The sequence below is a fragment of the Phocoena sinus genome, chromosome 6 (genome assembly GCF_008692025.1).
Source record: "Phocoena sinus isolate mPhoSin1 chromosome 6, mPhoSin1.pri, whole genome shotgun sequence".
Taxonomy (NCBI): Eukaryota; Metazoa; Chordata; class Mammalia; order Artiodactyla; family Phocoenidae; genus Phocoena; species Phocoena sinus.
Genome location: NC_045768.1, coordinates 6,335,426 through 6,361,524, shown reverse-complemented (window position 1 = coordinate 6,361,524; position 26,099 = coordinate 6,335,426). Strand labels below are relative to the sequence as shown.

General features: G+C 52.1%; 1 protein-coding gene across 8 annotated transcripts in view; it reads left to right on the top strand.

Annotated features, from left to right (window-relative positions):
• The window catches only part of USP20 (ubiquitin specific peptidase 20), a 48,485-nt gene that overhangs the window by 13,202 nt on the left and 9,184 nt on the right, over window positions 1–26,099 (top strand). For 5 of the 8 annotated variants that reach the window (XR_004350341.1, XM_032634738.1, XM_032634737.1 and 2 more), the window contains exons 2-15: window positions 1,714–1,825; window positions 4,201–4,297; window positions 8,995–9,048; window positions 10,746–10,808; window positions 11,134–11,265; window positions 12,976–13,072; window positions 13,436–13,505; window positions 14,906–15,019; window positions 16,377–16,455; window positions 18,855–19,302; window positions 19,680–19,820; window positions 20,156–20,271; window positions 20,533–20,705; window positions 21,356–21,450. Coding sequence is in view for 7 of the 8 variants with exons in the window: in XM_032634738.1 (XP_032490629.1) it covers window positions 4,217–4,297; window positions 8,995–9,048; window positions 10,746–10,808; window positions 11,134–11,265; window positions 12,976–13,072; window positions 13,436–13,505; window positions 14,906–15,019; window positions 16,377–16,455; window positions 18,855–19,302; window positions 19,680–19,820; window positions 20,156–20,271; window positions 20,533–20,705; window positions 21,356–21,450 (1,663 nt within the window). In the remaining variant the exon portion in view is untranslated. The remainder of the gene's footprint in view (window positions 1–1,713; window positions 1,826–4,200; window positions 4,298–8,994; window positions 9,049–10,745; window positions 10,809–11,133; window positions 11,266–12,975; window positions 13,073–13,435; window positions 13,506–14,905; window positions 15,020–16,376; window positions 16,456–18,854; window positions 19,303–19,679; window positions 19,821–20,155; window positions 20,272–20,532; window positions 20,706–21,355; window positions 21,451–26,099) is intronic. The other 3 variants (XM_032634742.1, XM_032634743.1, XM_032634744.1) reach the window with 1 other exon arrangement.

The following is a 26,099-nucleotide window of genomic DNA, read 5'->3' as shown; positions in this document are numbered from 1 at the left end:
AATCTTTTTTTTAATTAATTTATTTTTGGCTGCATTGGGTCTTAGTTGCTGCACGTAGGCATTCTCTAGTTGTGGTGAGCGGGGTCCACTCTTTGTTGCGATGTGCAGGCTTCTCAATGCCGTGGCTTCTCTTGTTGCAGAGCATGGGCTCCAGGCATGTGGGCTTAAGTAGTTGTGGCACGTGGGCTCAGTAGTTGTGGCTTGCGGGCTCTAGAGTGTAGTCTCAGTAGTTGTGGCGCACGGGCTTAGTTGCTCCGTGGCATGTGGGATCTTCCTGGACCAGGGCTCGAACCCATGCCCCCTGCACTGGCAGAAGGATTCTTTTTTGCAGTACGCGGGCCTCTCACTGTTGTGGCCTCTCCCGTTGTGGAACACAGGCTCCAGACGTGCAGGCTCAGCGGCCATGGCTCACGGGCGCAGCCGCTCCACAGCATGTGGGATCTTCCCGGACCAGGGCACGAACCCGTGTCCCCTGCATCGGCAGGCGGACTCTCAACCACCACGCCACCAGGGAAGTCCCGAGCTAAGAAGTTTTTTACAATATATTTTTAATGGATTATAAAACAAAACAGAAACAAAGAAGAATATGTGATGAAGATCACTGTGGGCAGCAAAGCCTAAATACTTACTACCTGGGCCTTTACAGAAAAATGTTGCTGACCCCTGACTTAGAGCAAGGCTCTGCACTGGACAGACCTGATCAGGTCTCCGCCCACCACGTACTAGCCCAGGATCGACCGTGGCCTAGTTCTAGCTCATTAGCTCCAGTTCTGTTTCTTCATCTGTAAACTGGGCAGTGAGAGTGCACAGAGGGTTGTCAGCCACAGGGCTTTTTTTTCTGTCTGAAGTTGCAGGAACGTAAGTAGTCTGATTGCACGTGTGAGTCAAGAGGGCGCCTGTCACTGTCATCCTTGTCTGGAGCGGTGTTCACGGCACTGGGCGTCAAGCTCATAACCTGGCTCAGCCATCCAGCTGGAGAGATGGGGCACATGCCAAAGATGCTCAAAAAACCCACATACTGCAGCTTAAAATAATGTGGAGCTGCCACTAACCCAGCGCACTTAGCCTCAGTGGAAACGAAAAACTAAAAATCTGGGTTCAAGGGAGGAGGACTGGAATTTAGAACCCTGAACCCCGTCATTGGCATGTGACCGTTTTAAATGATAGCTTCTAACTGCCTCTCCCTCTGTGAACTGCCCACACCTAGGAAACTGTGGCCCACCAAGGAAGGAGGAGCATTGGTGACATGCGGACGAACCTGATTGTGTCTATCGCCTAGGGTCGGGGGTTCTGAGTGGGAGGCTCAAAGGATGATCTGAGGGTCTCAGTGGCACTCCTGGAAGGGGCGGATCCTTCTGTCCATGGGGAGCAATAGTTGGAGAGGCCCCGTTGCCCTCTCCTGCAGATCCCTCTCTCGGGAATCACGAAGGTAACGCCCAGCAGTGACTAGTGAAGGGTCCAACACCCCCCAGGAGGGGCTGGCCCTGTTAGCCAGCTCCACCCAAGCCTTCTTCAACTGTCCCCTCAGTGGTGTGTTTTTATTGTCCCTGTGGATGGACTGGGGAGTGTGTCCAGCCTGTGGATACCCCAAATGTCCAGAAATTCACTTTCCTCTCCCAGGAGGAATTCTGGGCTGTTTTTAGCCCCTGGTTGGTGCTAAGAGTGATTTTAAGGTAACGGAGCTACATGAGGTGTGCTGGTTTGTCCCTCTAGGTTCCCTGCCAGAGGCCTGCACTCACCGCGGCCCACTGCAGCCCAGCAGTGTCGGCCGTCACCGGAGAATGCGGATGCTGGCGGCTTCCTGGGGCTGTCGCTTTGCACAAAGGTAGGCCCACAGCCTGCTCCACTCAGGTGTAGCCCTTATGCACAGATCAAGGAGGAAGTCTGGAGTTTTCTTTTTAGGTGAAATAATGGAATTGTGGTTATGTTTGTTTGTTTTTACTTTTTCTTTTTTTCAAGTCTCATAGAAAAACATACACGGATGAAATGACGTGATATCTGGGATTTGGTGCAAAAAAAGAGGAAGTGGGAGGTTGAGATGAAGCAAGGTTGGCCATGGATTAATTGTGAAGCCAGGTGATGGGTACATGGGGGTGTGTTACACACTTCCGTCTGCATCTGCCTATGTTTACATTTTCCTTAAGTTCCAAAGAGAGAGCCTTAGGAGTCTGACCAGCTTGGGTTTCGCCCTTAGCCCTGGTGCTCCTGTTTGCAAGACCTGAGACCAGAAGTGTCCCGTTTCTTCATCTACAAAATGGGGCAAAACACAGCTGCCTCAAAGATTGCCGGGGGAAGTTTTCAATGAAAGAATACACGGAAAGCACTTAGTCTGGGTCCTGGCCCCTAATCAGTCCCAGTCGCTCCTGTTCTGGCTGGGAGTCTGGGCCAGTTCACCTCCGGCTGACCATTTGGAGTGAGGAGGGAGCTTACAGGAGGGTGCCTGGGCGTGTCCACCTCCCCCTGGTGGATGCACAGCCTCTGCCTTTGATTAAAGCACTTTTGGCTCCACCTACATCTTTGATTGGTTGGACCTTTCTTGGTAATAGTTTGGAGCTAGAATCAAAAGCCAGGTTCCTGGGTACAATTTCTGCTAAAATATTGGGTTGTGGAAGCACTTACTTAGTTATTTCTTTTTAAACATTTTCTTTTGAAATAATTATAGATTCACAGTAAGTTGCCAGGAATGTGCTGGGAGGTTCCATGTACCTTTCACCAGTGTCCCCCAGTGGTCACACATCTCTGGTGTATCTGTAACACAGTGTCATGACCAGGAAAGTGACTGGTACAACCCAGGGAGCTTACTCAGATTTCACCAGTTTTACCTGCACCCATTTGTGTGCGTGTGTGTGTGTGTGTTCAGTTCTGAGCAGTTTTACACACACGTAGAGCCATGTAACTACCACCACAGTCAAAATACAGAACTACCTATCACCACCAAGGAGTTCCCTCAAAGGAAGCATTTGTTTTTCAAAACAGAAATAGCTTTTTTCCTTCTGATTTAAAAAAAGAGAGAAATTATACACAGAAGAGTGTCAGGAAGGAAGTTTGCCACAGTATCATCAGCAATTTTACTTTATACTTTGTACTTTTTTTTAAAACATCATCTGAGTTTTGTTTTTATAATAAGCATGTATCATTGTAAAAAAACAACAAAGCTGTTGTGAAATCTGTCACCCAGATACCCCACCACGTGGTTCTTTAGTGAACATCTCTCAGGCCTCTTCCTGGGTTGGTTTGCCCGCCCTTCTCTCTGTTTTGCTCCTTCTCAGGAAACATTTTCTGGAGGAGCTGCTGCTCTGATTGCCTCCTCTAGTATCGTGACGTTGAAGGATTCTTCTCTAAGTGGAGTTTCTCGTAGGAAGTGAGATAAGTGGCCTGTGGGGCACCTGGCTTCTCAGAAGCTCTTGAGAAGAGTGGTCTTGCTTGCTTAGAGAAGACTGAGGTCAACATCTGCTTCTTGCCTTTCCACTTGGTTTTGAGATCTAGCCTCTCCACCCAGCCCTCTGCTGCCCCCTTGGGTAGAGTAGTCTCCCGGTCATGGGTCTGGTCTCTTTTAATAAAAGTACCACGGTTTTAGATTCCTTGACATGCAGCTTCCCCAGCGTAGGCAGGACCCTTGCATCTTCCCTGTTGACACTTTTTGTGTGTGTGTGTGTGTGGTACGCGGGCCTCTCACCGTTGTGGCCTCTCCCGTTGCGGAGCACAGGCTCCAGACGCGCAGGCTCAGCGGCCATGGCTGACGGGCCCAGCCGCTCCACGGCACGTGGGATCTTCCCGGACCGGGGCACGAACCCGCGTCCCCTGCATCGGCAGACGGACTCTCAACCACTGCGCCACCAGGGAAGCCCCGGAAGACACTTTTAATCATCACAGCCAGCGCTTGAATCCAAATCATCATCCCAGCACCTGCTTTCCTGTGCCAGCCCTGTGCCAGCCCTGCGCCAGCCCTGTGCCAGGCGTTTGACGTATATTATCTTCATGAGTACTCTGAGCAACCCATCAGAGTGGGTGTTATCTCCCTCCCCAGTTCTCAGGCAAGGAGGGTGAGGCTCAGAGAAGTTAAGCAGCTTCCCTGGGTCACCAGCTGGTATACGGCAGAGCTGGGACTACAGACCAAAGTGTGCACTTCACCACAAGCCTCCCCTGCCTCTGGCCAGCAGCGGCTGCCATTAACCCAGGATTCCTTGTGTTTTCTTGTAGGTAAGCCCAGGCCAGCATGGGGGACTCCAGGGACCTTTGCCCTCATCTTGACTCTATAGGGGAGGTGACCAAAGAGGACTTGCTGCTCAAATCCAAGGTAAAGGGTCAGACCTTACGGGGCTGAGGCCCACAGCCAGGGCCACCACATTCCTGGGGTACAAACATTTCTGAAGCAGCGGAAGAACTGGCCCATGACAGTCTCTGTCTGGCCTTTTCTGTAAATGGAAAAGCTGGCGACTGTTTAGGAGGCCTTCCGGGGGCCGTGTCCTAACAGCCATTAGTTACCATGTAGACCAGTCCATGTGGGAACACTGATGCTCTGCCCATTAGTGGTTGGAGCAGGTGCAAGGCAGGGGGTGAGTCAGACTCTGAGAGTCCACGGGCATTTTTGCGCACGTGACCTGTGAAGGGCTCAGGGAGCCTCAAAGAGAGAAGGTGGGCCACTTTGAATAGGGAAGATGTGTTGTCTGTTTGTTAGGTTAAATTTTTTTAAATAGGTAACATGTGAAACAATGTAAGAAGAAAAGTGTCAAGAAGTACCCCCCCTCACCTGCCCTGTGCCCATCTTCTCCATTCCACCCTCATGTAACCAGGGACATTAGTTGCTTTTGTATCTTTTCAGAGTTTCTTTATGGGAATACTTCTTTTTCATTTTCCCCTTTATTACATAAAAGGTAGTGTACCGTAGCTATTTTTGTAACGTACCTTATTCACAGGGCAGTATATCTTGGAGCTCTTTGGCCTCGGCACATAGATCTCATGGTTTATCTTGAAGTTGCATCACATTCGTTGTGTGGACTCCGTAGCTGATCCTCTGTGGGTGGACATCTGGGCCCTTTGCGGCCTTCTGCCAATACAGTGTCGTTGTGTTCAGGGGAAGAGCCATGTGTAGGGGTCATTCCCAGAAGTGGGGGTGGGTCAGATTCCTAGACATATTTCCTTGCCTTCTTTCCAGACACCTAATGCTGGTCGTTCAGCCTCCCTGCACCAGCAGGTTCTGGGTGGCTTTTGGCCTGAGCTGGTTTAGTCTGGGCCCGCGTGAGGGCGAGATTCTTCAAAGTACTCATGGCTTCTTTCGAAGTAGTTTCACTGGCTGTTACTGAACCAAGTTTGTTTGCCCAGCATGCATCAGGCCAAACACTGAGACACCGAGGTTTGCAGCAGAGAAAGGATTTTTTTCACAAGGCAGCCAAGCGAGGACATGAGAGAACAAGTCTCAGGTCCACCTCCCCAAAGGCGAGGGGCTTGGGGTATTTATGGGTTAAAGAAGCAGGGTGGTCTTAGGCGTGGGGAAAGGTGAGGTAATCGGTGTTCTGCGCAGGTGTTATCTGAGTTACATCCTTCTTCCTGGGATGTGTGTTCAAAAATGGAGGCGCCTAGCATGATCTGAGGGTGGAGTTTTGGGCCCTCTGAGGTCAAAAGGTCATTCATCGGACACCTCTGTAGGCCCAGTTCTAGGGTCAGTGGTCCCAACCAGTCTAAGCCAGCTCAAACTGGACAAGAGCTGACATCAAGTTTCTGAAAAGCAGCTTAAGCCCCTATTCGTATAGTGACCCATACATCAGAGCTGTTAGAGCTGTTATCTATAGGGGTTGTTAAGGAGTCTTGTGATATATAGGCTACACGAAGCTTGGAGGGTATGCAATTTGAGAAAAATAATTAAGACAAGCTTGCTCAGTGAAGGCAGGCTCAAAGCAGAGGGGCTTTTTAAGGAGCTGTTTCCTTAGCTGCTATTCCTGTAAGACAAGTTCAATTTCTGTTAATCACCAATTTCTGTTAACCCTAAGGGGCACGGTTTCAGTGTGGTCAGGAGGAGGGGCAGAGCGAGGCTCTGGTGCATTTGCACGGTCTAATGCTGGGTGTCTTCCTGAGTCTGCACAAAGGAATAAGTGAGACAAACTGAGAGGATTTCTCAGGGAATCTGAGAGCAGGGAGGAGATAAGCGAGGTGGGAAGAAGGAGGCAGAACGTGGAAAGACTGGGCTGGGACGTGGCAGCCTTTTGGAAATCTACAAAATGAAACCAATATTGTTTTAAAATACGCAGAAGGGGCTCCCCTGGTGGCGCAGTGGTTAAGAATCCACCCGCCAATGCAGGGGACACGGGTTCGAGCCCTGGTCCGGGAAGATCCCACGTGCCGCAGAGCAACTAAGCCCATGTGCCACAACTACTGACCCTGTGCTCTAGAGCCCGCGAGCCACAACTAGTGAAGCCTGCATGCCCAACGCAGCCATAAATAAATAAATAATAGACAAACAAATAAATAAAATTTATAAAATAAAATACCCAGGAGGGGCAAGGATTGAACAGGTAGCTCAAAACGGAGGAAATGCAAATGGCCGAGAAACTCTTGAAAAAACATGCCTGACTTCCCTGATGGTTAAGGATTTTGCCAGAGAAAGCAGCATGACACCATTTTCAGATGGGCAAAGCAGAAGCTGCTCTCACTCAGAGCTGACAAAGCGAGGGAAGTAGACCAGGCGTGGTAGTGGGGTTAGGCATTACTGTGACTTTAGGGGTGCAATGCCACCTCTGGGAGTTTATCTAGTAGAAGTGTAGGAACAGTTACAAATACAGCACTATTTATTGAGCATTATTTGTAAAAGGAAAATACTGGTGGCAGTCTGCATATTCATCAAGAAGGGAATGGGGCTTCCCTGGTGGCGCAGCGGTTGGGAGTCCGCCTGCCGATGCAGGGGACACGGGTTCGTGCCCCGGTCCGGGAAGATCCCACATGCCACGGAGCGGCTGCGCCCGTGAGCCATGGCCGCTGACCCTGCGCGTCCAGAGCCTGTTGCTCCGCAACGGGAGAGGCCACGACAGTGAGAGGCCCGCGTACCGCAAAAAAAAAAAAAAAAAAAAAAAAAGAAGGGAATGAGCGAACAGATTGTGCTGTCTGTGCTGTGCCCACAGTGTGTGCCACCATGCACTTACTGCAAAGAATGAGACGTGGTCTCTGTGTACAGACTAGAAGGATGACCACAAATAGGTGACAAAAGCCTGTTACCGAAAAATTTGTATAGAGTATGATCTTATTTTTACTAGAAATCACCCCCCATCTATGCATATATGTTTATATAAGAAGATATGGAGGGATATACTTCAAATTATTGCAGCATATATGTATTGGATATAATAATCTACACATATACAGAATATATGTATTGCATATAATCTACACATTATATACAGAATATATGTATTGCATATAATATACTACTCATTATATACAGTGTATGTGTATCATTTAAATTGTTAAACATACAATACTTTTATCATTCAAATGACTGAAATGAAAAAAAAAAAAAACTTGGGAAGATGGGAGTGAACTGTGAAATCAGAAAATCACGAAAGAGATGACAGATTTGGAAAGGTCAAGAGCTGTGACTTTGAGTCCACTAAGCAGGCTGATCTCTAGCCAGCCGTAGCATCCTTAGCAAGAGACCCTAAATCACAGATTGCAAATCTCTGCCCTGTTGTATGGGATGAGCTGTGTCACCTCCACCCTAGTGAGAGTCCCACATTCAGGCTCTTTACAAACAGCCAAAATCTGGGCTTAGTGAGACGAAGAAGTTCCCCTGGAGGCCTGGGGGTCGACGTGGTCACCCTGGGAGGAAACTGGGAAGTTTGATGACCGCGGCTCCTCAGCTTCCCCTTCTGACTCTGCTCTGTAGGGTCATGACCTCTCTGAGCCTCAGTTTCTCATCTTATGAAGGGGATGTTGATGGGACCTGCTGCACAGACTGTGGTGGGGATTACATGAGCAAGGTGTAAAAAACTTAGCTGGTTGCTTGGACTGTTGTGATCCGTCACCAGAGGTCAGCTCTCACTCTGATTAAGTACTCTGTAACTGCTACCAGCGCTTAGAATTCATCTCACAACTGGCAGAGACACGTTGAGTATTGTGGAGGCTCAGTTGGGAATTGCTGTTCTAGACAGGCACAGACAAAATTACTTAGGACAGTTTAAATTATAACAAAGAGACCCTGAGATACGGTGGCTTAAATGAGATAGAAGTTTACTTTTCTCTCACTGAACAGTCCAGATGTAGGTAGCACTGATAGAGTGGCTCTGCCATTCTCAACACATGGCTTTCATCTCCAGGTCCAAAGTGGTTGCTTCACTTCCTGCCATCACATCTGCATTCCAGCCAATGGAAAAAGGAGAAAGAGCAAGGGTTATGCAAAACTCAGAAGTGGCACATGTCGCTTTTCGCTGTCATACTATTGACTAGAACGGAGCCCCATGATCACAGCGGGGGCTGGGACACATAGTCTGCAGCTGGCTGGCCATGTGCTCAGCCTAAATCCATGGATTCTTTTATTAAAGCAGGGAGGAGAGAGATTGGTAGACAAGAAGCAGGCTTTGTCATCCAGACCACCAGAAACCTGGGTGTTTTCTGTGGTCAACAAATATATTATCTCCTGATTTGTACCAGGCTCTCTGTGAAGTCGCAGGGGTAGGTAAAACAGACCATCCTTCTTTCATGGAGCCCATAGCCTGGGTGGGGAGAAAGGCTTAAATAAATAAATGCAACGAAGGAAGAGTAGAAGGTGTGTCGAGGGAGCATGGCATGGCGTCAGTTTATTTAGCGTTTAAATGATTGTGTTGAAAATGTTTTTACAGGCACATGATAAAACAAAATTCAAACATTAAAATTTAAAGTCCCCCTGTGGGCCAGCGAGGGCCTTTCTGAGGCAAAGCCTCTAAGCTGAGACCTTCAGGTGCGTCCGTCAGTGCACATCCAACAGGCGGCTCACACCCTTCTCTTCCTCTCTCTCCGCACCTCACACAGGGCACCTGTCAGTCATGCGGTGTTTCCGGACCCAACCTCTGGGCCTGTCTCCAGGTAAAGTATCCTTGCAGATGTCTGGGGTGGGGAGCTGGGTCCAGACGCTGGGGTGGGAACATCCGTCCCCCATGGGCACGGCTGGGAACCTTGGGCAGGGACACAGGGCATGGATGTCTCGGGTGTGGTTCCCAAGCCCAAGCCAAGAGGGCCCCAGAGTCTGCGAGCCCCCGGCCTGGCTGTGCTGGCAGCCATTAAAGATGCCAAGAGGAGAAAGCAAGTTGGAGAAGACTCTGGATTGAATGATCCCATCAGCATTAAAGGCAAAGTTCTGTCCTTGCGCGCGCACGTGTGCGTGAGAGAGAGAGAGAGAGAGGGAGAGAGGGAGAGAGGGAGAGAGGGAGAGAGGGAGAGAGGGAGGGAGAGAGAGATGCTGTAGCATCTTGGCTCTGCGCCTTGGCCCAGGCCTTTGTTTCCCCATCTATAAAGTAGAGGCCACAACACTGATAACTGCCCCCTCCTTGCAGACCCACCTTACGTTAGAGTTTGAAGAGATGATGCCTGTGATGGTCTTAACAGGGTGTGTGGCCGGTAGACAGTGTCCAGGAAAATCTGATCACGATTATTACTGCTTATCAAAAAGAGTAACAGTAGATGTATCAACACGTGACAGTTTTCTCTCGGGGGTAGAATTATGGGTAATTCATTTTTCTTTGTAACTTTGTAGTGTTTTCCAATTTTTCTACAAGTATGTATTGCATTTTATAGTCATACTGAAAATGGCTGTTACTTAAAATTTCTTTGAAAACAAATACAAGGAGAAACAAAAAAGCCCACAGGGGTGAAAATACCATAGTTCAAGTCTGTCTTTTCAGAAGACTTAGGACCCCCCACGGGGCTTTGGCCGCCTCCTTTGGGGCCTGTTGCTCAGTGTAAAATACGCTGCAAGACACCGTCTGGGCCCCCAGGGGACAGCAAGAAGTGCGAGGCGTGGTCTTACCTCCAGGGAGCCCACAGGCCCCCCACAGAGATAGAGACGGACCTGATGCAGAAATTGGCACATCCTTTATGACGCAGCCCAAAGGTCGTTTCTTTGAAAGGTCCTCACCAGCCTGTGCAGTGTTGACCACAGCTGGAAATGACACCAAAGCACTCCTACGGAGAAGCAGGCTGATCGCTGGGGTGGAGGCCCGCAGAGGAGAGACACTTGAGCTGGGCCTTGGGTGCTGGGTGGATTTGGAAGAGGAGAGCGCAAGGCCAGAGGCAGGTCACCGGGGACACTGAGGGGCATGGGGTCCGCACCAGGCCCCATCTGCCTCTGCCCGATTCAGTGTTCCCCATTAGAAAGTGGCCGTGAGGCCCAGTCTCCCCACCCAAAGTGTGAGTCCCGATAACTGGCCCCTCAGGAGGTGGGGTTTCGGTGAAAAAGGGACAAGTGGAGGGGGAGAGGGTCTGGGCGCCAAGCAGCCGGGCCTCAGCTTTGCCCAGATCTGGCTGCGACCCTGCCTGCCTTCTTGCAGGAGAGCAGCAGCTCACGGCACACTGCCCGTCTCGCTCAGAGGCGGGGGCGGCTGTGTGGTGGCCATCCCTGCCCAGCGCGGACCTTGGCTGTGCAAACCTGTGTTCCTGCAGGGTGGCAGGGCCTTGGTGCCTGTGGATCCTGCTGGGTGGAGACGGGCACTGGCTCGCTGTGCTGGCAGCGTCCTCTTAGCCGCCCCATCCTTCCGCTCTCCTTTCCTCTCCACCCCCCTCCCCAGGTCGCCTGCTCCTACGTTGGCTGCGGAGAATCCTTTGCTGACCACAGCACCATCCATGCGCAGGTGAGCGTGGTGGCCGGGAGCATGGGCGCTGCGGTCCGACAGCCCAGAGTTCAAATCCCAGCTTCGGCTGCCCCCAGCGCCATCTGCCGCTCTGGGCTTCAGTGGTTATATGTGTAAAATGGGAAGAATCACGGCGAAGAAGCAAGAGAGAATGCTGCTGCAGCCCCTGGCACTCCTGGCCTGTGGGGCGAGCGGATCCTGAGCTTCTAGGCCTCTGACCCGATGGGGCTTTTTCCTGAGGCCGGAGAGCTCACGCAGCCCTGAGGCAGGCCTGGGGCACCCATTAGGCCACTGTATCCTTCTGATTTTGCATCTTACCCTCTAGGCCAAAAAGCACAACCTGACAGTGAACCTGACCACGTTCCGGGTGTGGTGCTACGCCTGTGAGAAGGAGGTGTTCCTGGAGCCTCGGCTGGCGGCCCAGCCGCCAGGCCCCTCACCCAAGTTCTCAGAGCAGGTGAGCGGGTGCGGGCGCCAGCCGAGGAGACGCCCAGGAGGGCAGGGCGGTGGGTCCCCCACGGCGTCCGTTCCTGCTCAGCGTTGCCAGCTGGCTTTGAGGAGCTCATGTCAGCGAACGCCCGCTGAGCCCCAGCCCTGTGTCAGGGCCCAGCAACACGGAGGTGCCTGGAACGAGGGCGGCCCTCCCGCAGGGAGTTTGTAGGCCTCGGGTGAGTCCAGGGCCGTGGGGTGGGGCACACCCTCCCTGGCCTGTGGAAAGCCCCTGGTGATGGTCCTGCAGCCACCTCTCTGGGGGAAACGCCCGGAAATCTCCCGCCCCCCAACCAGGCAAGGCACACGCAGGGCGCCGAGCAGCCCTTAAAGGAGGCAGGCAGGTGAGCCCAGCCCAGAGCTGGCCTCGGGGAGCAGTCAGAGAGCCGGCCCTGGAGCCCCGGGAGGCCAGGCGCGTGTGCGTGCGTGTGTGCACGTGCGTGTGTAGACCAGGCGTGTCTGCGTGTGTGTGTGTGTAGGCCAGGCGTGTCTCTGTGTGTGTGTGTAGGCCAGGCATGTCTGCATGTGTGTGTGTGTGTGTGTGTGTAGGCCAGGCGTGTCTCTGTGTGTGTGTGTAGGCCAGGCATGTCTGCATGTGTGTGTGTGTGTGTGTGTGTAGGCCAGGCGTGTTTGTGTGTGTGTGTGTGTGTGTAGGCCAGGCGTGTGTGTGTGTGTGTGTGTGTGTAGGCCAGGCATGTCTGTGTGTGTGTGTGTAGACCAGGCGTGTCTGCGTGTGTGTGTGTGTTTAGGCCAGGCATGTCTGCATGCGTGTGTGTGTGTGTGTGTGTGTGTGTGTGTGTGTGTAGGCCAGGCATGTCTCTGTGCATGCGTGTGTGTATAGGCCAGGCGTGTCTCTGTGTGTGCATGCATGCGTGTGTGTGTGTGGAGGCCAGGCATGTTTGCTTGCGTGTGTGTGTGTGTGTGTGTGCAGTGCTGTCTTCTCCACGTTGGACAGCGACCATCACATAATGGGTGCTTGATAAGTGTATATAGAATACGTTTGTGGGGCTTCCCTGGTGGCGCAGTGGTTGAGAGTCCGCCTGCCGATGCAGGGGATACCGGTTCGTGCCCCGGTCCGGGAGGATCCCGCATGCCACGGAGTGGCTGGGCCTGTGAACCATGGCCGCTGGGCCTGCGCGTCCGGAGCCTGTGCTCCGCAATGGGAGAGGCCACAACAGTGAGAGGCCCGCATACCGCAAAAAAAAAAAAAAAAAAAAAAAATTGTAGAATACGTTTGTGGACATGGTAGATATTTATGATTTTTTACAAAAAAGGCTCTGAAGAAGTATATACAAATCCTGTTTCGAGGGTGTATGTGTATTAACAGTTAAAACGCTACATAGATAAGATAGACTATCAACAGTGGTTGTCTCAGCAAAGTTGGATTGCCTGTTGTTTTTTCTGTTCCTGTTTTTTCCCAAATTTATTATAAATAAATTAAATTATTACTACTCATTATTGTAAGTAAAATACAAGTCACGGAGTTCCCAGGGCAAGGCCACCAATGCCCTCTCTTTCCACGGTGTCCTCTGCTCAGATGGGCTGGCTCAGTGCAGGCTGGGGGCCTGGGCTTCTCCCCCTACCCTGAACGCCAGTGGGGGAGGCACACGGGCCCCTGACCCCAACCCCTCTCCCTCCTCACCCCCCTAGTTTTCCTCACTCTGGTTCTCGAACACAGGACTCTGCACCGCCCTCCCACCCTCTGAAAGCTGTCCCCATTGCTGTGGCTGACGAAGGAGAGTCCGAGTCGGAGGACGATGACCTCAAGCCGCGAGGTAACGGCGCCACGCGCTGCGCTGCCTGGGCAGCGGGGGGTGGCCTGTGGGGCACGAGGGCTTCCCTGGGGCGCCATCCGCCGCCCTCAGCCCTGTACAGCCACGTACCCCTGGGCGGGCCGGCCCCTCTGCTCCCAGGCCACTGCCCCTGCTCGGTGCTGACGGTGGGCTGGGCTGGGCGGACGGCGGAGGGGTCCGTAGGTTCCGTACACTGCGGTAACCAGAGCTGCTGGGAGTGGGACCACGTCAGCGGACTCAGCGGGTTTCCGGGGTGGGTCCTGGGGACTCAGAACCATCCTCTGTGGGTTCCTGCCGTGTCGAGATGCTCACCTTCCCCTTCCTCTGTGTGCGCTGGTCTCCCAGGCCTCACGGGCATGAAGAACCTTGGCAACTCCTGCTACATGAACGCGGCCCTGCAGGCCCTGTCCAATTGGTAGGTTGCACCTCATCTGGGAGTTGGGGCCCCCAAGCCGCGTTCTGTGTTGCCCACAGAAGCCTGTATGTGGATACACATCAAAATGCCCCAAAGCACACGTGCCCTGTGACCCGGCAATCCCTCCTGTTGGAATTTATCCTGAGGAGGTACCCTGAGATATTGAGAAAGCTGTCTGTGCAATGAGGTTCATCATTCTGCTGTTTACTGGAAACAACTTAAAGGTCGATAAAATCATAAATGTATTGTAGGGCAGCCTTACAGTGAGTTCAGGAAAAAATGGTGCAGGACAATATTTATTAAAAAGAGGAGGAGTTCAGGATATGATAAGTAGGAAAAAGGAGGTTATAAGCCTTTGTTTGGTGCAATCCCATTTTGGAGGGAAAATATTATTTTCCATCTAGGATAGTGTCCACTCCCTGAGGCTGGGACATCTCCTATTCCTGGCACTCAGGGTCTCCCACCTAGTAGGGGTTCAATATGTGTGTGTGTGTGTGTGTGTGTGTGTGTGTGTGTGTGTGAACGTGTGAGAGAGAAGGAGGGAGGGATGGGGGATACGCATACACAGAAAAGTCTAGAAGGACATGCCCCCAGATCTACAGAGTAGCTATCCTCACGTAGTAGGATTAAGGTCAGTTATTATTGTTTGCTTAGTATTTTTAAGTTTTTCTACAGTAAATGAGTATTTCTTATGTAATAAGATAACAAAAACAAAGAAAACGGGAGAGGGGGAGATGCTTTTGGGCTCAGGAAGGTTTCCAAGAAGGGGCTGACGGGAGGACAGGCAGTGGTTCCTCTCGTTCACACAGCAGTCTTTAAAGAAAGACCCTATTTCCAAACACAATCACATTCTAAGGTACAGGGGTTAGGACTTCAGTGTATGAATTTTTTTTTTGTTTTTAAATTTTTATTTATTTATTTTTGGCTGCTTTGGGGTCTTCGTGGCTGCATGCGGGCTTTCTCTAGTTGCAGTGAGCGGGGGCCGCTCTTGGTTGTGGTGCGCGGGCTCCTCATTGCGGTGGCCTCTCGTTATGGAGCACGGGCTCTAGGCGCGTGGGCTTCAGGAGTTGTGGCACGTGGGCTCTAGAGCGCAGGCTTGGTAGTTGTGGCACAGCATGTGGGCTCTTCCCTCACCAGGGCTCGAACCCATCTCCCCTGCATTGGCAGGCGGATTCTCAACCACTGCGCCATCAGGAAGCCCTCAGTGTATGAATTTGGGGGGATACAATTCAGCCCATAATAGGTGGTATCCTTCAATGCCTTCTGCAGGCATTTCTGGCTCCAGGGGGCCACAGTACCTCCCACATAAGATGCTTTTGCTTCTCCACCCGGCTCTTTGTAAACAATGCCACGCTCCCCTTCTTTTCTCTTCTGACCTGGCTCCCTGCCCCGTCCCCCAGCCCCCCACTGACCCAGTTCTTCTTGGAGTGTGGAGGCCTGGTGCGTACAGACAAGAAGCCAGCCCTGTGCAAAAGTTACCAGAAGCTGGTCTCTGAGGTCTGGCACAGGAAACGGTGAGTTGACCAAGTCCCTAACCTGGGGCACGGGTGTGGGGATGGGTTTTCTGTCGGCCCCTTGAGAGAGCACTTCCTGTGCCTTCAGCCTCTCACCATCACTTGCTGTGTTTTACCCTGTGCAATGCTTACATCAGCCCTTCGAGCTGTAGGTCATAGCCAACTCTGTTTCACAAATTGGGGAACTGAGGTTCAAAAGATTTAAGGATCTCGCTCAAGATAGCACGTCTTGTGAAAGGTGGAGCTAGAATTCGAGCCTGGTGCTGATTGAAGATGGCAGCATTTTGCAGCGTGTATGCTGAGGTCCAGAGTTGTGTGGTGACCACTCCTAGGTCTCAGCCACATCTGTGCATGTAGGAAGGGATTTCAGAAGTGGCTGGCACTGACGTTCAGGGGCTTTAGCTCAGTGAAAAAGAACTTTAAAGACCAGAAGCCTGGGTTAGATCTGTTTCTCCAGGAAAAGTTAAAATTGGGACTAATTTAAAGTGAGTGCTGGGAATTCCCTGGCAGTCCAGTGGTTAGGACTTTCACTGCTGTGATCTGGGTTCAATCCCTGGTCAGGGAACTAAGATCCTGCAAGCTGCGCGGTGCGGCCAAAAAACCCCAAAACAAAACAAAACAACAACAACAAAAACTGTGAGTGCATAGAAACATATTAAGTGTAAAAGCAGATGATTAAACAGCGTGATGCAATATAATTCCAATTTTAAGAAGCCACATTTAAGTGATTACCTGCATGTAATTTTGTATATGCATCTGTATTTTCGTGGAAAAATCTGGAAACCTTAATGGTAGTTATCGCTGGGTGGGGCTGTTAGTGTTGATGATTCTTTGTTATGCTTTTCTGAGATTTTCTGTTTTTCAATCATGAGCATGTATTTTTTTTAAAGCAGCTGTCATTTTTATTTATTTATATTTATTTATTTAGCCACGCCACGCCGCGTGCGGGATCTTAGTTCCCCGACCAGGGTTTAGACCCACGTGCCCTGCAGTGGAAGCGCACAGTCTTAACCACTGGACCACCAGGGAAGTCCCCATGTATTACTTTTGAAATTAGAAAACCACAATAAATATTTTATAATGAGAACAGTTTTAGGGTAGCTTGTCATGGGCTGGTGGGACACGATGCCATCCCAGGCAGGAGCGTTTTGCCTCACTGAACCATGACTTGACGTTTTCCTTCTTGACCTTAGAGATGTGCAAACCTGCTGGGGCTGCTGGCCGGGTTAGCACCTCCCAAAGTTGTAGTAAACGCATCACTGAGTCTGATCTGGCTGTACTGGCTGCCCGGCTGCCCTCATGGGCTTGAGCAGCTCAGAGCAGGCCACCTGTACTGACGGGTCTGGTCTTCCTACAGCCCCAGCTACGTGGTTCCCACCAGCCTGTCCCATGGGATCAAGTTGGTCAACCCGATGTTCCGAGGCTATGCCCAGCAGGTAGGCCGTCCGAGCTGCCCGGGGGACACACCCAGGGCTGTAACTTACCAGGCCTGGCTTTGAAGCCAAGACCAGTGTGGAGCTCGGCAGCAGCAGCTCTGCTTTGCCAGGCAGGGCTCCTGGATCAGACCTGCTGCCTGAGCCCTTCACCTGTGTGGGGACGTGGGGGCCTCCCGGCAACCTGGTGTTCTCCCCACTCAACAGCTGGGGAGACTGAGGCTCAGTGGCCAAGCCCTCACCCACTTACCACGTACCAGTTACACAGCTGGTACGTGGCAGAGGGGAGAGTTGACCTCAGGCAGCCTTACCTCCAGGCGTGTGCACCTCAGCACTCCCTCACATCGGCGTGTGGTTTCTTGTTCCCCAAGTCGCAGGCAGAATTTCACTTTTATTAAAGTAAACATTTTGATGACAAGTCTTTGTAAATCTAGAGAATCCCTCTGAAACCAGTGATATCTTTCTATGGTGTAAAATCACGGGCCCAAACTGAAGCAGAATGCAGCCACACACCTCCCCCTGCCCCAGGCTGACCGCTCAAGTGGTCCAAGTCCTGCCCCAGAGTGGGGTTTCGCTGCTGGCCTGAGCCTGTTTGCACTGCCGATGCTGCTGCCTGCGTGGGGGGCCCAGGAACAGAGCAGCGGTCACCAACGGATGCCCTTGGCCCCCCTCCTTCGGCCCCCACTCTCCCCAGGGTGAGGGCTGCTGGGCCTTTCTCTGCTCACACCCTCAGTTGCTTGAACACTTGGCCTCTGCCTGAGAAGCCCAGCGTTGCCTCCACACCGCCCTTTCTGGGGGGTGATAATACCCACGGTGATCAGAATCCACCGTGTACCGTTTATTAAGTGGTCAGTACCTGCCACATAAGGTCAGCCCTGTTTCTACTCACAGAACTCTCATGAAGTGGGCCCCGTCATCACCTTCACGTTATAGGTAAGGAGCTGAGGCTCAGAGAGGTTCTACGAGTGGCTCAGGTCACACAGTGCACAGCGGCAGGGACGGGATTTAGGCTTACCTGAGCCGTCCCTCACCGCAGCGCTGCCTTCCCTGTACAAGGACCCCTGCTGGCCCTCGGGCTCTCGGTGAGGACACCGGGGAGCAGGGCTGCTCGGCTGCTGCCCAACATGCACTCGACTCCAAAGCATCCCTTTCTGTGGATCTTGGACGTAGCACAGGGGACGTTTTTGAGTCTGAAACATACAGGTAGCTGTAGGCCTCTCTTAATGGCCAGAGGATGCTGTCATGCTTCCACATGGCTTGAGATTTTAGCAATGAACACAGGGTACTTTTGTTAAAAGGAAGAAGCAGAAAGAAAAGTAGATGACGTATTGAGGGTCTGTCTCTTAAAAGAACCTTTCAGTGTCCCTGACACACAGGACACACGTCTCCTACCCCCTCCCTGATGCTCGATGTAATCCAAGCAGAGCCCTCTCCTCCCTCTGCTAGAATTGAGAAAACGAGGCCCTTCTCTCAATATCGGTGCCCTGAGGCTGTGGGTGCTTGGCTGGGTCTGGCCACTGTGTGATCCCCGCCTCATTGGGCAGGAGTTGGGCTCGGGAGCTGCTTCTGACATCCAGGGCAGGTACTGTGAGGGACAGGACTGGACTTTGAACCCCGTGGCCCCACACAGCACCAAGTGTCCCCAGCTGTCAGAGGCCGGCCACCGTCATCTTCTGACCTTTTAAAGCGCCTCCTGTGTGCACTGCTCATGGCTGGGCCAGTGGGCAGGCTGTGCCGGAGGCCTCGCTGCCCTGGCTTCCTCTGGGTTATGACGTAGTCACAGTGTAGTCAGAATAACAACGTCACTGCTGGGATTTGAGACCCGGCCAACCCGAAGAGGCACCTTAGTCCGAGTCGTGCCCAGGCCTGCGGGAAGCCTGTTCTCCTGCACCAGTCACAATGGCAGGGGAAGGCGTGGGCACGGGGGCTGGCGAAGGACTGGAAGGGCAGAGAGAACCAGAGGCAGGTCAAGGATGCAGGCAGCCTGGCCTGCTGAGTGGCATCGCTCCCTCCCTGTGGAACTCAGCTGAGCGCTCGCCTGCAGACACACTCACAGTGTCACCTTTGTCCTACTCGAGCTCCCTGCCCACCATCACTGTCCCCTCCTTTAGGGAGCAAGGCGACTTTAATGGCTGAACGCGATATGTCCACTCTCTCCCATGCTGAGTTGGGAGCAGGGCCCCAGGTGATGGAGAGCAGGAGCTGGGAGTCAGGTGGACCTGGCTCACCACCTCTGCTCTGCCGCTTCACAGCGCGAGACCTGGGAGGGGTCGGCCAGCCTCTCGAGGCTCAACGTCCTCCTCAGTAGGAGGGGGCTTAGGACAGCCGTGTTGAGGAGGCCACTGTGAAGGGTGCCCGTATGGGCCCCCCAGCATCCGTGTCGACGCCGCCCCTGGTTCCAGGACACCCAAGAGTTCCTGCGCTGCCTGATGGACCAGCTGCACGAGGAGCTCAAGGAGCCTGTGGTGGCCGCGGCGGCAGCGCTGACCGAGGCTCGGGACTCAGACTCGAGCGACACGGATGAGAAGCGGGAGGGCGACCGGAGCCCATCAGAGGACGAGTTCCTGTCCTGCGACTCCAGCAGCGACCGCGGTGAGGGCGACGGGCAGGGGCGCGGCGGGGGCGGCCCCCAGGCTGAGACGGAGCTGCTGGTCGCGGACGAGGCGGGCCGCGCCATCTCCGAGAAGGAGCGCATGAAGGACCGCAAGTTCTCGTGGGGCCAGCAGCGCACCAACTCGGAGCAGGTGGACGAGGACGCCGACGTGGACACCGCCATGGCCGCCCTGAACCAGCAGCCCACGGACACGCAGCCGCCGTCACCGCGGTCCACCAGCCCCTGCCGGACACCAGGTACCAGCCAAGCCCCTCGGGGCATCGCGGCCCCGTTTGTCCAGCTCCTGCTGGGGGGGCAGAGCACCCACAGCCTGCTCAGCTCCGCCCCACCCTGGGGGGCTCTCCCACGAGACCCGACTTAACGGTGAGAAATCGGGTAAATGATGTGTCCAGACTCACTTGGACTCAGAGCCCGCCTGAGCCCTCCGCTGGGAACGGGAAGGGTGTGGACAGCGCGTTCTGCGTGGGGCTGGAGGGTTGGGGTGGGCCCAGGACAGAGGAGGTGTGGTGGGTTCAGGCCTCAGTCCCCTTAGGAGGCGCTGGCAGGTCTTCCTGACCAGGCCCGGGGCTGGCTCGGCTGCCCTGCTCCAGCACGGTCCCCCCTTTGCCCCCAGAGCCGGACAACGAGGCCCACATGCGCAGCGCCTCTCGCCCCTGCAGCCCTGTCCACCTCCACGAGGGCCACGCCAAGCTGGCCAGCAGCCCTCCTCGTGCGAGCCCCGTGAGGATGGGGCCGTCCTACGTGCTCAAGAAAGGTTCGGGGGAGCGGGCGGGCAGGGAAGGTGGGCAGGGCATCCCCGCATGGAGCTCGGGGCTGGGGTGGAAGCCGCACCTCTGGCTGCCGTTTTTGGGTTTGGAGCGCTCTTTACCTGGGGCTGGGCTGCCGAACTCCTCACGCAGTGTCTCTGAACCCTCTAACACGGCTGGGACACGAGTGGGGCCCCATCCCACAGACGATGAGTGAGGCACCGCAAGGTGAAGAGACAGCCAGTCACATGACTCATACAGATTTGACTCCAAGTCCTAGCACCCACCCCTTGCCCCAGACAGGCCAGTGGGGGCTGGGCCTAGCCCTGTGCTGTGCCCCCAGCCCAGGTACCGAGCTCCGGCAGCCGGCGGCGGAAGGAGCAGCGCTACCGCAGCGTCATCTCAGACATCTTCGACGGCTCCATCCTCAGCCTCGTGCAGTGTCTCACCTGTGACCGGGTGGGCGCCCTGGGGGAGGGGAGGGACGCACCGGGGTCCTCACGCAGCTTGGGGGTTGGGCGCTGGTTCTTTGCCTGGTGCCCCCTGCCTTTCTCTGGGGGTGGGCCCCGGTTGTGGGCCTCCCGTGTCCTGGGCTCGGGAGCAGGCTCTCTGCCCCACACCTGCCCCCTGGTGGCTGGGGTTTGGGGTGCAAACTCTGGTTGGTCTGGGCAGGGCGGAACCCTGGGAAGTGGAGACCCAGGCTGACCTTCGACCCCACAGGTGTCCACCACGGTGGAGACATTCCAGGACCTGTCGCTGCCCATTCCTGGCAAGGAGGACCTGGCCAAGCTCCACTCGGCCATCTACCAGAATGTGCCAGCCAAGCCGGGTTCCTGTGGGGACAGCTCCACCGCCCAGGGCTGGCTGGCCTTTATCGTGGAGTATATCCGACGGTACGCCACCTTCCCGCCTGCTGGAGACACAAGACCACCCAGGCCTGGCCTTTCTGGAACTCGCAGGCCGACAGGCGACAGACCTTTAACAGCAAAGTACAAGCTTTTGCAGTGTAGTTCGGAAGGGAGCTTGAGGCTGAAGGGGGCTCGAGGGTTTGCCAAGTGGGGTGGGAGTGCTCCTCAGCCGTCCTGGGGTGGCCTGGTTCGGGTGGGCCTCTGGATCGGAAGGCAGGTGACGATGGAGAGTGTGACCAAGGGGCAGCCGGAAAGGGGGGCGGCGGCTGGAGTGCAGGCCTGGCCCTGTAGGGAGCGCCGTGGTGGCCTTCCGGAGTCCCCACTGTGTGCCCCAAGGCCGGCTTTACCTGCCTGATGTCAGGAACCTGTACTCTGCCCAGAAGACAGGCCAGCGTGATTGGGGCCCCTTCACAGATAAGGAAGGCGAGACTCGGGGGGAAGTGATGTCGCCCTCCCAAGGACACGGAGCTGCTGGCTGGCGGTCCCAGGCTTCCGGCTCCAGACTTCCGCCCATTCCACCCACCGGGGCCAAGCTGCCCGTCTGGGCCCAAACGGACCCCAGCCCAAAGGCCCCCACGTCTTACTCTCGCCGAGGCCCCGGCAGCACCCCCGCCAACCCCTTTCTGTCTCTGTAGGTTCGTGGTATCCTGTACCCCCAGCTGGTTTTGGGGTCCAGTGGTCACCCTGGAAGACTGCCTCGCCGCCTTCTTCGCCGCTGATGAGCTGAAGGGTGAGTGGACCCGGCTGGCTGGGTCAGCACACCGTGCAGGGATTCTGGGACGCGCTGTCAGAGTCCCACCCCCGCCTGCCAGGCTGGGCCTGGGACCGCACACTCCCGCAGCCCCGCCGCCTGTAGCTCTTAGGGGTTCACCTGTTTTCCTTCCTTTACCTGCTCGGTGGACGAAAAGGAGAACAGTCTTTAATTTTCCTTGATTATTGATGAGCTTGAACTTTTTTTTTTTAAGTGTATTGGCTGTACTTCTTATTTTAAAATTTCCCATTCCTGTCCCTTTCCTGTTTTTCTGTTCAGTGATTGGCATCGCACTAACCTTTGGGAAAACTCTTTTTGTTTGATTTTTAATTGTGGTAAGATATACATAACATAAAATGAACCATCATAGCCGTTTTTAAGTGTTCAGTTCAGTTGTATTAACTATATTCATACTGTTGTGCAGCCAATCTCCAGAACGTTCTCATCTTGCAGAACTGAAACTATCCCTTAAATAGCAACTCCCTATTCCCCCTTCCACCCACCCCCGGGCACCCACCATCCTACTTTCTGTCTCTATGAATTTGACTATTCTAGGTTCCTCATCTAAGTCAAATCATACGGTGATTGTCCTTTTGTGACTAGTCTACATCTATTAGCGTAATGTCCTCAGGGCTCATCCATGTTGTAGCAAGTGAAGGATTTCCTTACTTTTTTTTTTTTTTAATAAATTTATTTATTTTTGGCTGCATTGGGGCTTGGTTGCTACGCATGGCCTTTCTCTAGTTGCGGCGAGCGGGGGCTACTCTTCGTCACGGTGCGCGGGCTTCTCATTGTGGTGGCTTCTCTTGTGGTGGAGCATGGGCTTTAGGCACGCGGGCTTCAGTAGTTGTGGCGCGCGGGCTCAGTAGTTGTGGTGCACAGGCTTAGTTGCTCCGCGGCATGTGGAAACTTCCCGGACCAGCGATCGAACCTGTGTCCCCTGCCTTGGCAGGTGGATTCCCAACCACTGCACCACCAGGGGAAGTCCCTCCTTTTTTAAGGCTGAATAATATTCCATTGTGTAAATGGGCCACATTTTGTTTATTCATCATCTGTCAATGGACACTTGGGCTGCTCCCACCTTTTGGCTCTTGTGAATAATGCTGTGATGAACCATGGATGCACAGATATCTCTTCAAGATAGTGATTTCATTTCCTTTGGTTATATACCCAGAAGTGGCATTGCTGGATTATATGATCGATCTATTTTTAATTTTTTGAGGAACCGCCATACCGTTTTCCTTGATAGTTGTACCAATTTACATTCCCACTAATAGTGCACAAGGGTTCCCTTTTCTCTACATCCTTGCCAACACTTGTACTCTCTTGTCTTTTAAAAAAATCTCTTTCTGGGAATTCCCTGGCGGTCCAGTGTTAGGACTCCGCACTTTCACTGCCAAGGGCCCGGCTTCAGTGCCTGGTAGGGGAACTAAGATCCCACAAGCCACGTGGCACAGCCAAAAATAAATAAACAAACAAATAAATAATTTTTTAAAAATCTCTTTCTTTTTGACAATAGCTATTCTGACAGGTGTGAGGTGGTGTCTCATTGTGGTTTTGATTTGCTTTTCCCTGATGATTAGTGATATGGAGCATCTTTTCATGTACCTGTTGGCCATCTGTACATCTTCTCTGGAGAAATGCCTATTTAGATTCTCGGCCCATTTTTAAATTGTACTATTTGTGTTTTGCTATTGGCTTGTATGAATTCTTTATATATTTTGGATGTTAACCCCTAATCTGATATATGGTTTCTAAACTATTTCCTATGTAGGTTGCCTCTTCATTTTGTTGATTGTTTCTTTTGCTGTGCAGAAGCTTTTTAGTTTGATGTAGTCCCACTTGTTTACTTTTGCTTTTGTTGCTTGTGCTTTTGGTGTCATATCCAAAGAATCATTGCCAAGACCAATGTCAAGGAGTTTTCCCCTATGTTTTCTTCTAAGTGTTATGGTGTCAGGTCTTACATTTAAGTCTTTAACTGATTTCAAGTCGATATTTGTGAGTGAGGTGAGATAGGGGTAAAATTTCATTCTTTTGCATGTGAACATCCAGTTTTCCCAACACTGTTTATTGAAAAGATTATCTTTTCCCTATTGAGGATTCTTGGCTCCCTTGCCAAATATTAGTGGACCATATATGCATGGGTTTATCTCTGGCCTCTCAATTCTGTTCATTGTTCTATGTGTCTGTTTTTATGCCAGTACCATACTGTTTTGTTTTGTTTTTAATTTGGTCACACCGCATGCAGAATCTTAGTTCCCCAACCAGGAATCAAACCTGTGTCCCCTGCAGTGGGAGGGCAGAGTCTTAACCACTGGACCGCCAGGGAAGTCCCAGTACCGTACTCTTCTGATAACTGTAGTTTTGTAGGAGAGTTTGAAATCAGGAAATGTGATGCCTCCAGCTTTGTTCTTCTTTCTCAAGATTGTTTTGGTTATTTGGGATCTTTTGTAGTTACATATGAATTTCAGGATTTTTTTTTCTATATCTATGAAAACATCATTGGATTGCTTTGAATCTATAGATGACTTTGGGTAAGATGGACATTTTAACAATATTTCTTCTGCTCCATGACCACAGGCTATCTCTTTATTTGTGTCATTGTGATAACAACTCAGTCTTCCTCCTGTGTGTCTCTCCTCTACTCTCACACTACTACCACACAGCACTTAGGACACCAGGTGTCTGGTGGTTTTCCCACGCCAAGCAATTATGCAACACCAGCCAGGGATCCTACAGTTTCACTTGATTCCGACACTATCTACCTGGAGATAGCATCAGATCCCACGGGTTAAGGACTCAGTCCTACAAGACCTCCCCCTCCCCAACTTCAGACGCCAGTGCAGGTTGTCACCTGGGCTTCTGACTGGCTGGCTATAGACGGGAGGTTCCAGCGGCCCCCTCCTTGGCTTCAATTAGAGCAGCTAGAGTGGCTCGGCTCGCAGAACTCAGAGAAACATTTTGTTACTAGGTGACTGGTTTACGATAAAAGGATATAACTCAGGAAGAGCCAGATGGAAGGGGCGCATCGGGCAAGGCATGTGGGAAGGGGCCTGGAGCTTTCATTTGCTCTGGGCATGACCCTTTCCCCAAACTTCCCCATGTTCACCAGCCCAGAAGCTTTCCAACGCCCATACTGTTGGTATTTAATGGAGGCTTCTTCATGTAGGTATGATCAATTATTAGCTCCATCTCTAGGCCCTCTCCCCTCTCTGAAGAATGCCAGGTGGTGCTGAAACTTCCAAACTTCCAGTTATGGCTTGGTCTTCTGGGTGGCCAGCCCCAATCCAGAAGCCCACCCAGAGTCACCTCGTCAGAACAAAAGACCCTGCCATCACTCAGGAAATTGCAAGGGATTTAGGAGCTCTGTATTAGAAACCCTGGTCAAAGACCAAATATTAGAACAAAAGATGCTCCCAGTGCTCTTATCACTTGGGAAATTACAAGGACTTTAAGAGCTCTGTGCCAGGAACCTCGGGGAGAGCCCACTATGTATATTTTCTATTATCTCACATCCACCTTCAATTCCTTTCATCAACGTCTCCTAGTTTTCAGTGTACAAATCTTTCACTTCCTTGGTTAAGTTTACTCCTATATGTTTTATTGTTTCCGATGCTTTTGTTAATGGGATTGTTTATTTCTCATTCAGACATTTTATCATTAGTGTATAGAAATGCAGCTGATTTTCGTATGTTGATTTTGTGTCTTGCAACTTTACCAAATTAGTTTGTCAGTTCTAACAGTTTTTGTGGCGTCTTAAGGTTTTTTATGTAAAAGATCGTGTCATCTACAGAGACAGTTTTACTTCCTCTTTTCCTATTTGGATGCCTTTTCTTTTTCTTGCCTTTCTCTGACTTCTAGTACTATGTTCAATAGAAGTGGTGAGATTGGGCATCTTTCCCTCGTTCCTGATTTTAGAGGAAAAGCTTTTATCTTTTCACTGTTGAGTGTGATATTAGCTATGGGTTTATCATATATGGCCTTGATGATGTTGAGTGCATTCCTTCTGCACCCAATTTGTTGAGACCTTTTATCATGAAAGGGTAATTGAAATTTGTCAGATGCTTTTTCTGTATCTATTGAGAGGATCATATGATTTTTATCCTTCATTCTATTAATGTAGTGTATCATGTTCATTGATTTGCGTATGATAAACCATCCTTACAACCCAGAGATAAATTCCACTTGATCATGGTGTATGATCCTTTTAATATGCTGTTGAAGTCAGTTTGCTAGTATTTTTTTTTTTTTTTTTTTTTGCGGTACGCGGGCCTCTCACTGCTGTGGCCTCTCCTGCTACAGAGCACAGGCTCCAGACACGCAGGCTCAGCGGCCATGGCTAACGGGCCCAGCCGCTCCGTGGCATGTGGGATCTTCCCGGACCGGGGCACGAACCCGTGTCCCCTGCATCGGCAGGTGGACTCTCAACCACTGTGCCACCAGGGAAGCCCAGTTTGCTAGTATTTGTTGAGAATTTTCCCGTCTATATTCATCAGGGATATTGGCCTGTAGTTTCCTTTTCTTGTAGTGTCCTTATCTGGCTTTGCCATCAGTATAAAATGAGTTTGGGAGTCCTCCTTCCTCTTCAATTTTTTGGAAGAGTTTGAGAAGAATTGTTAATTCTTCTT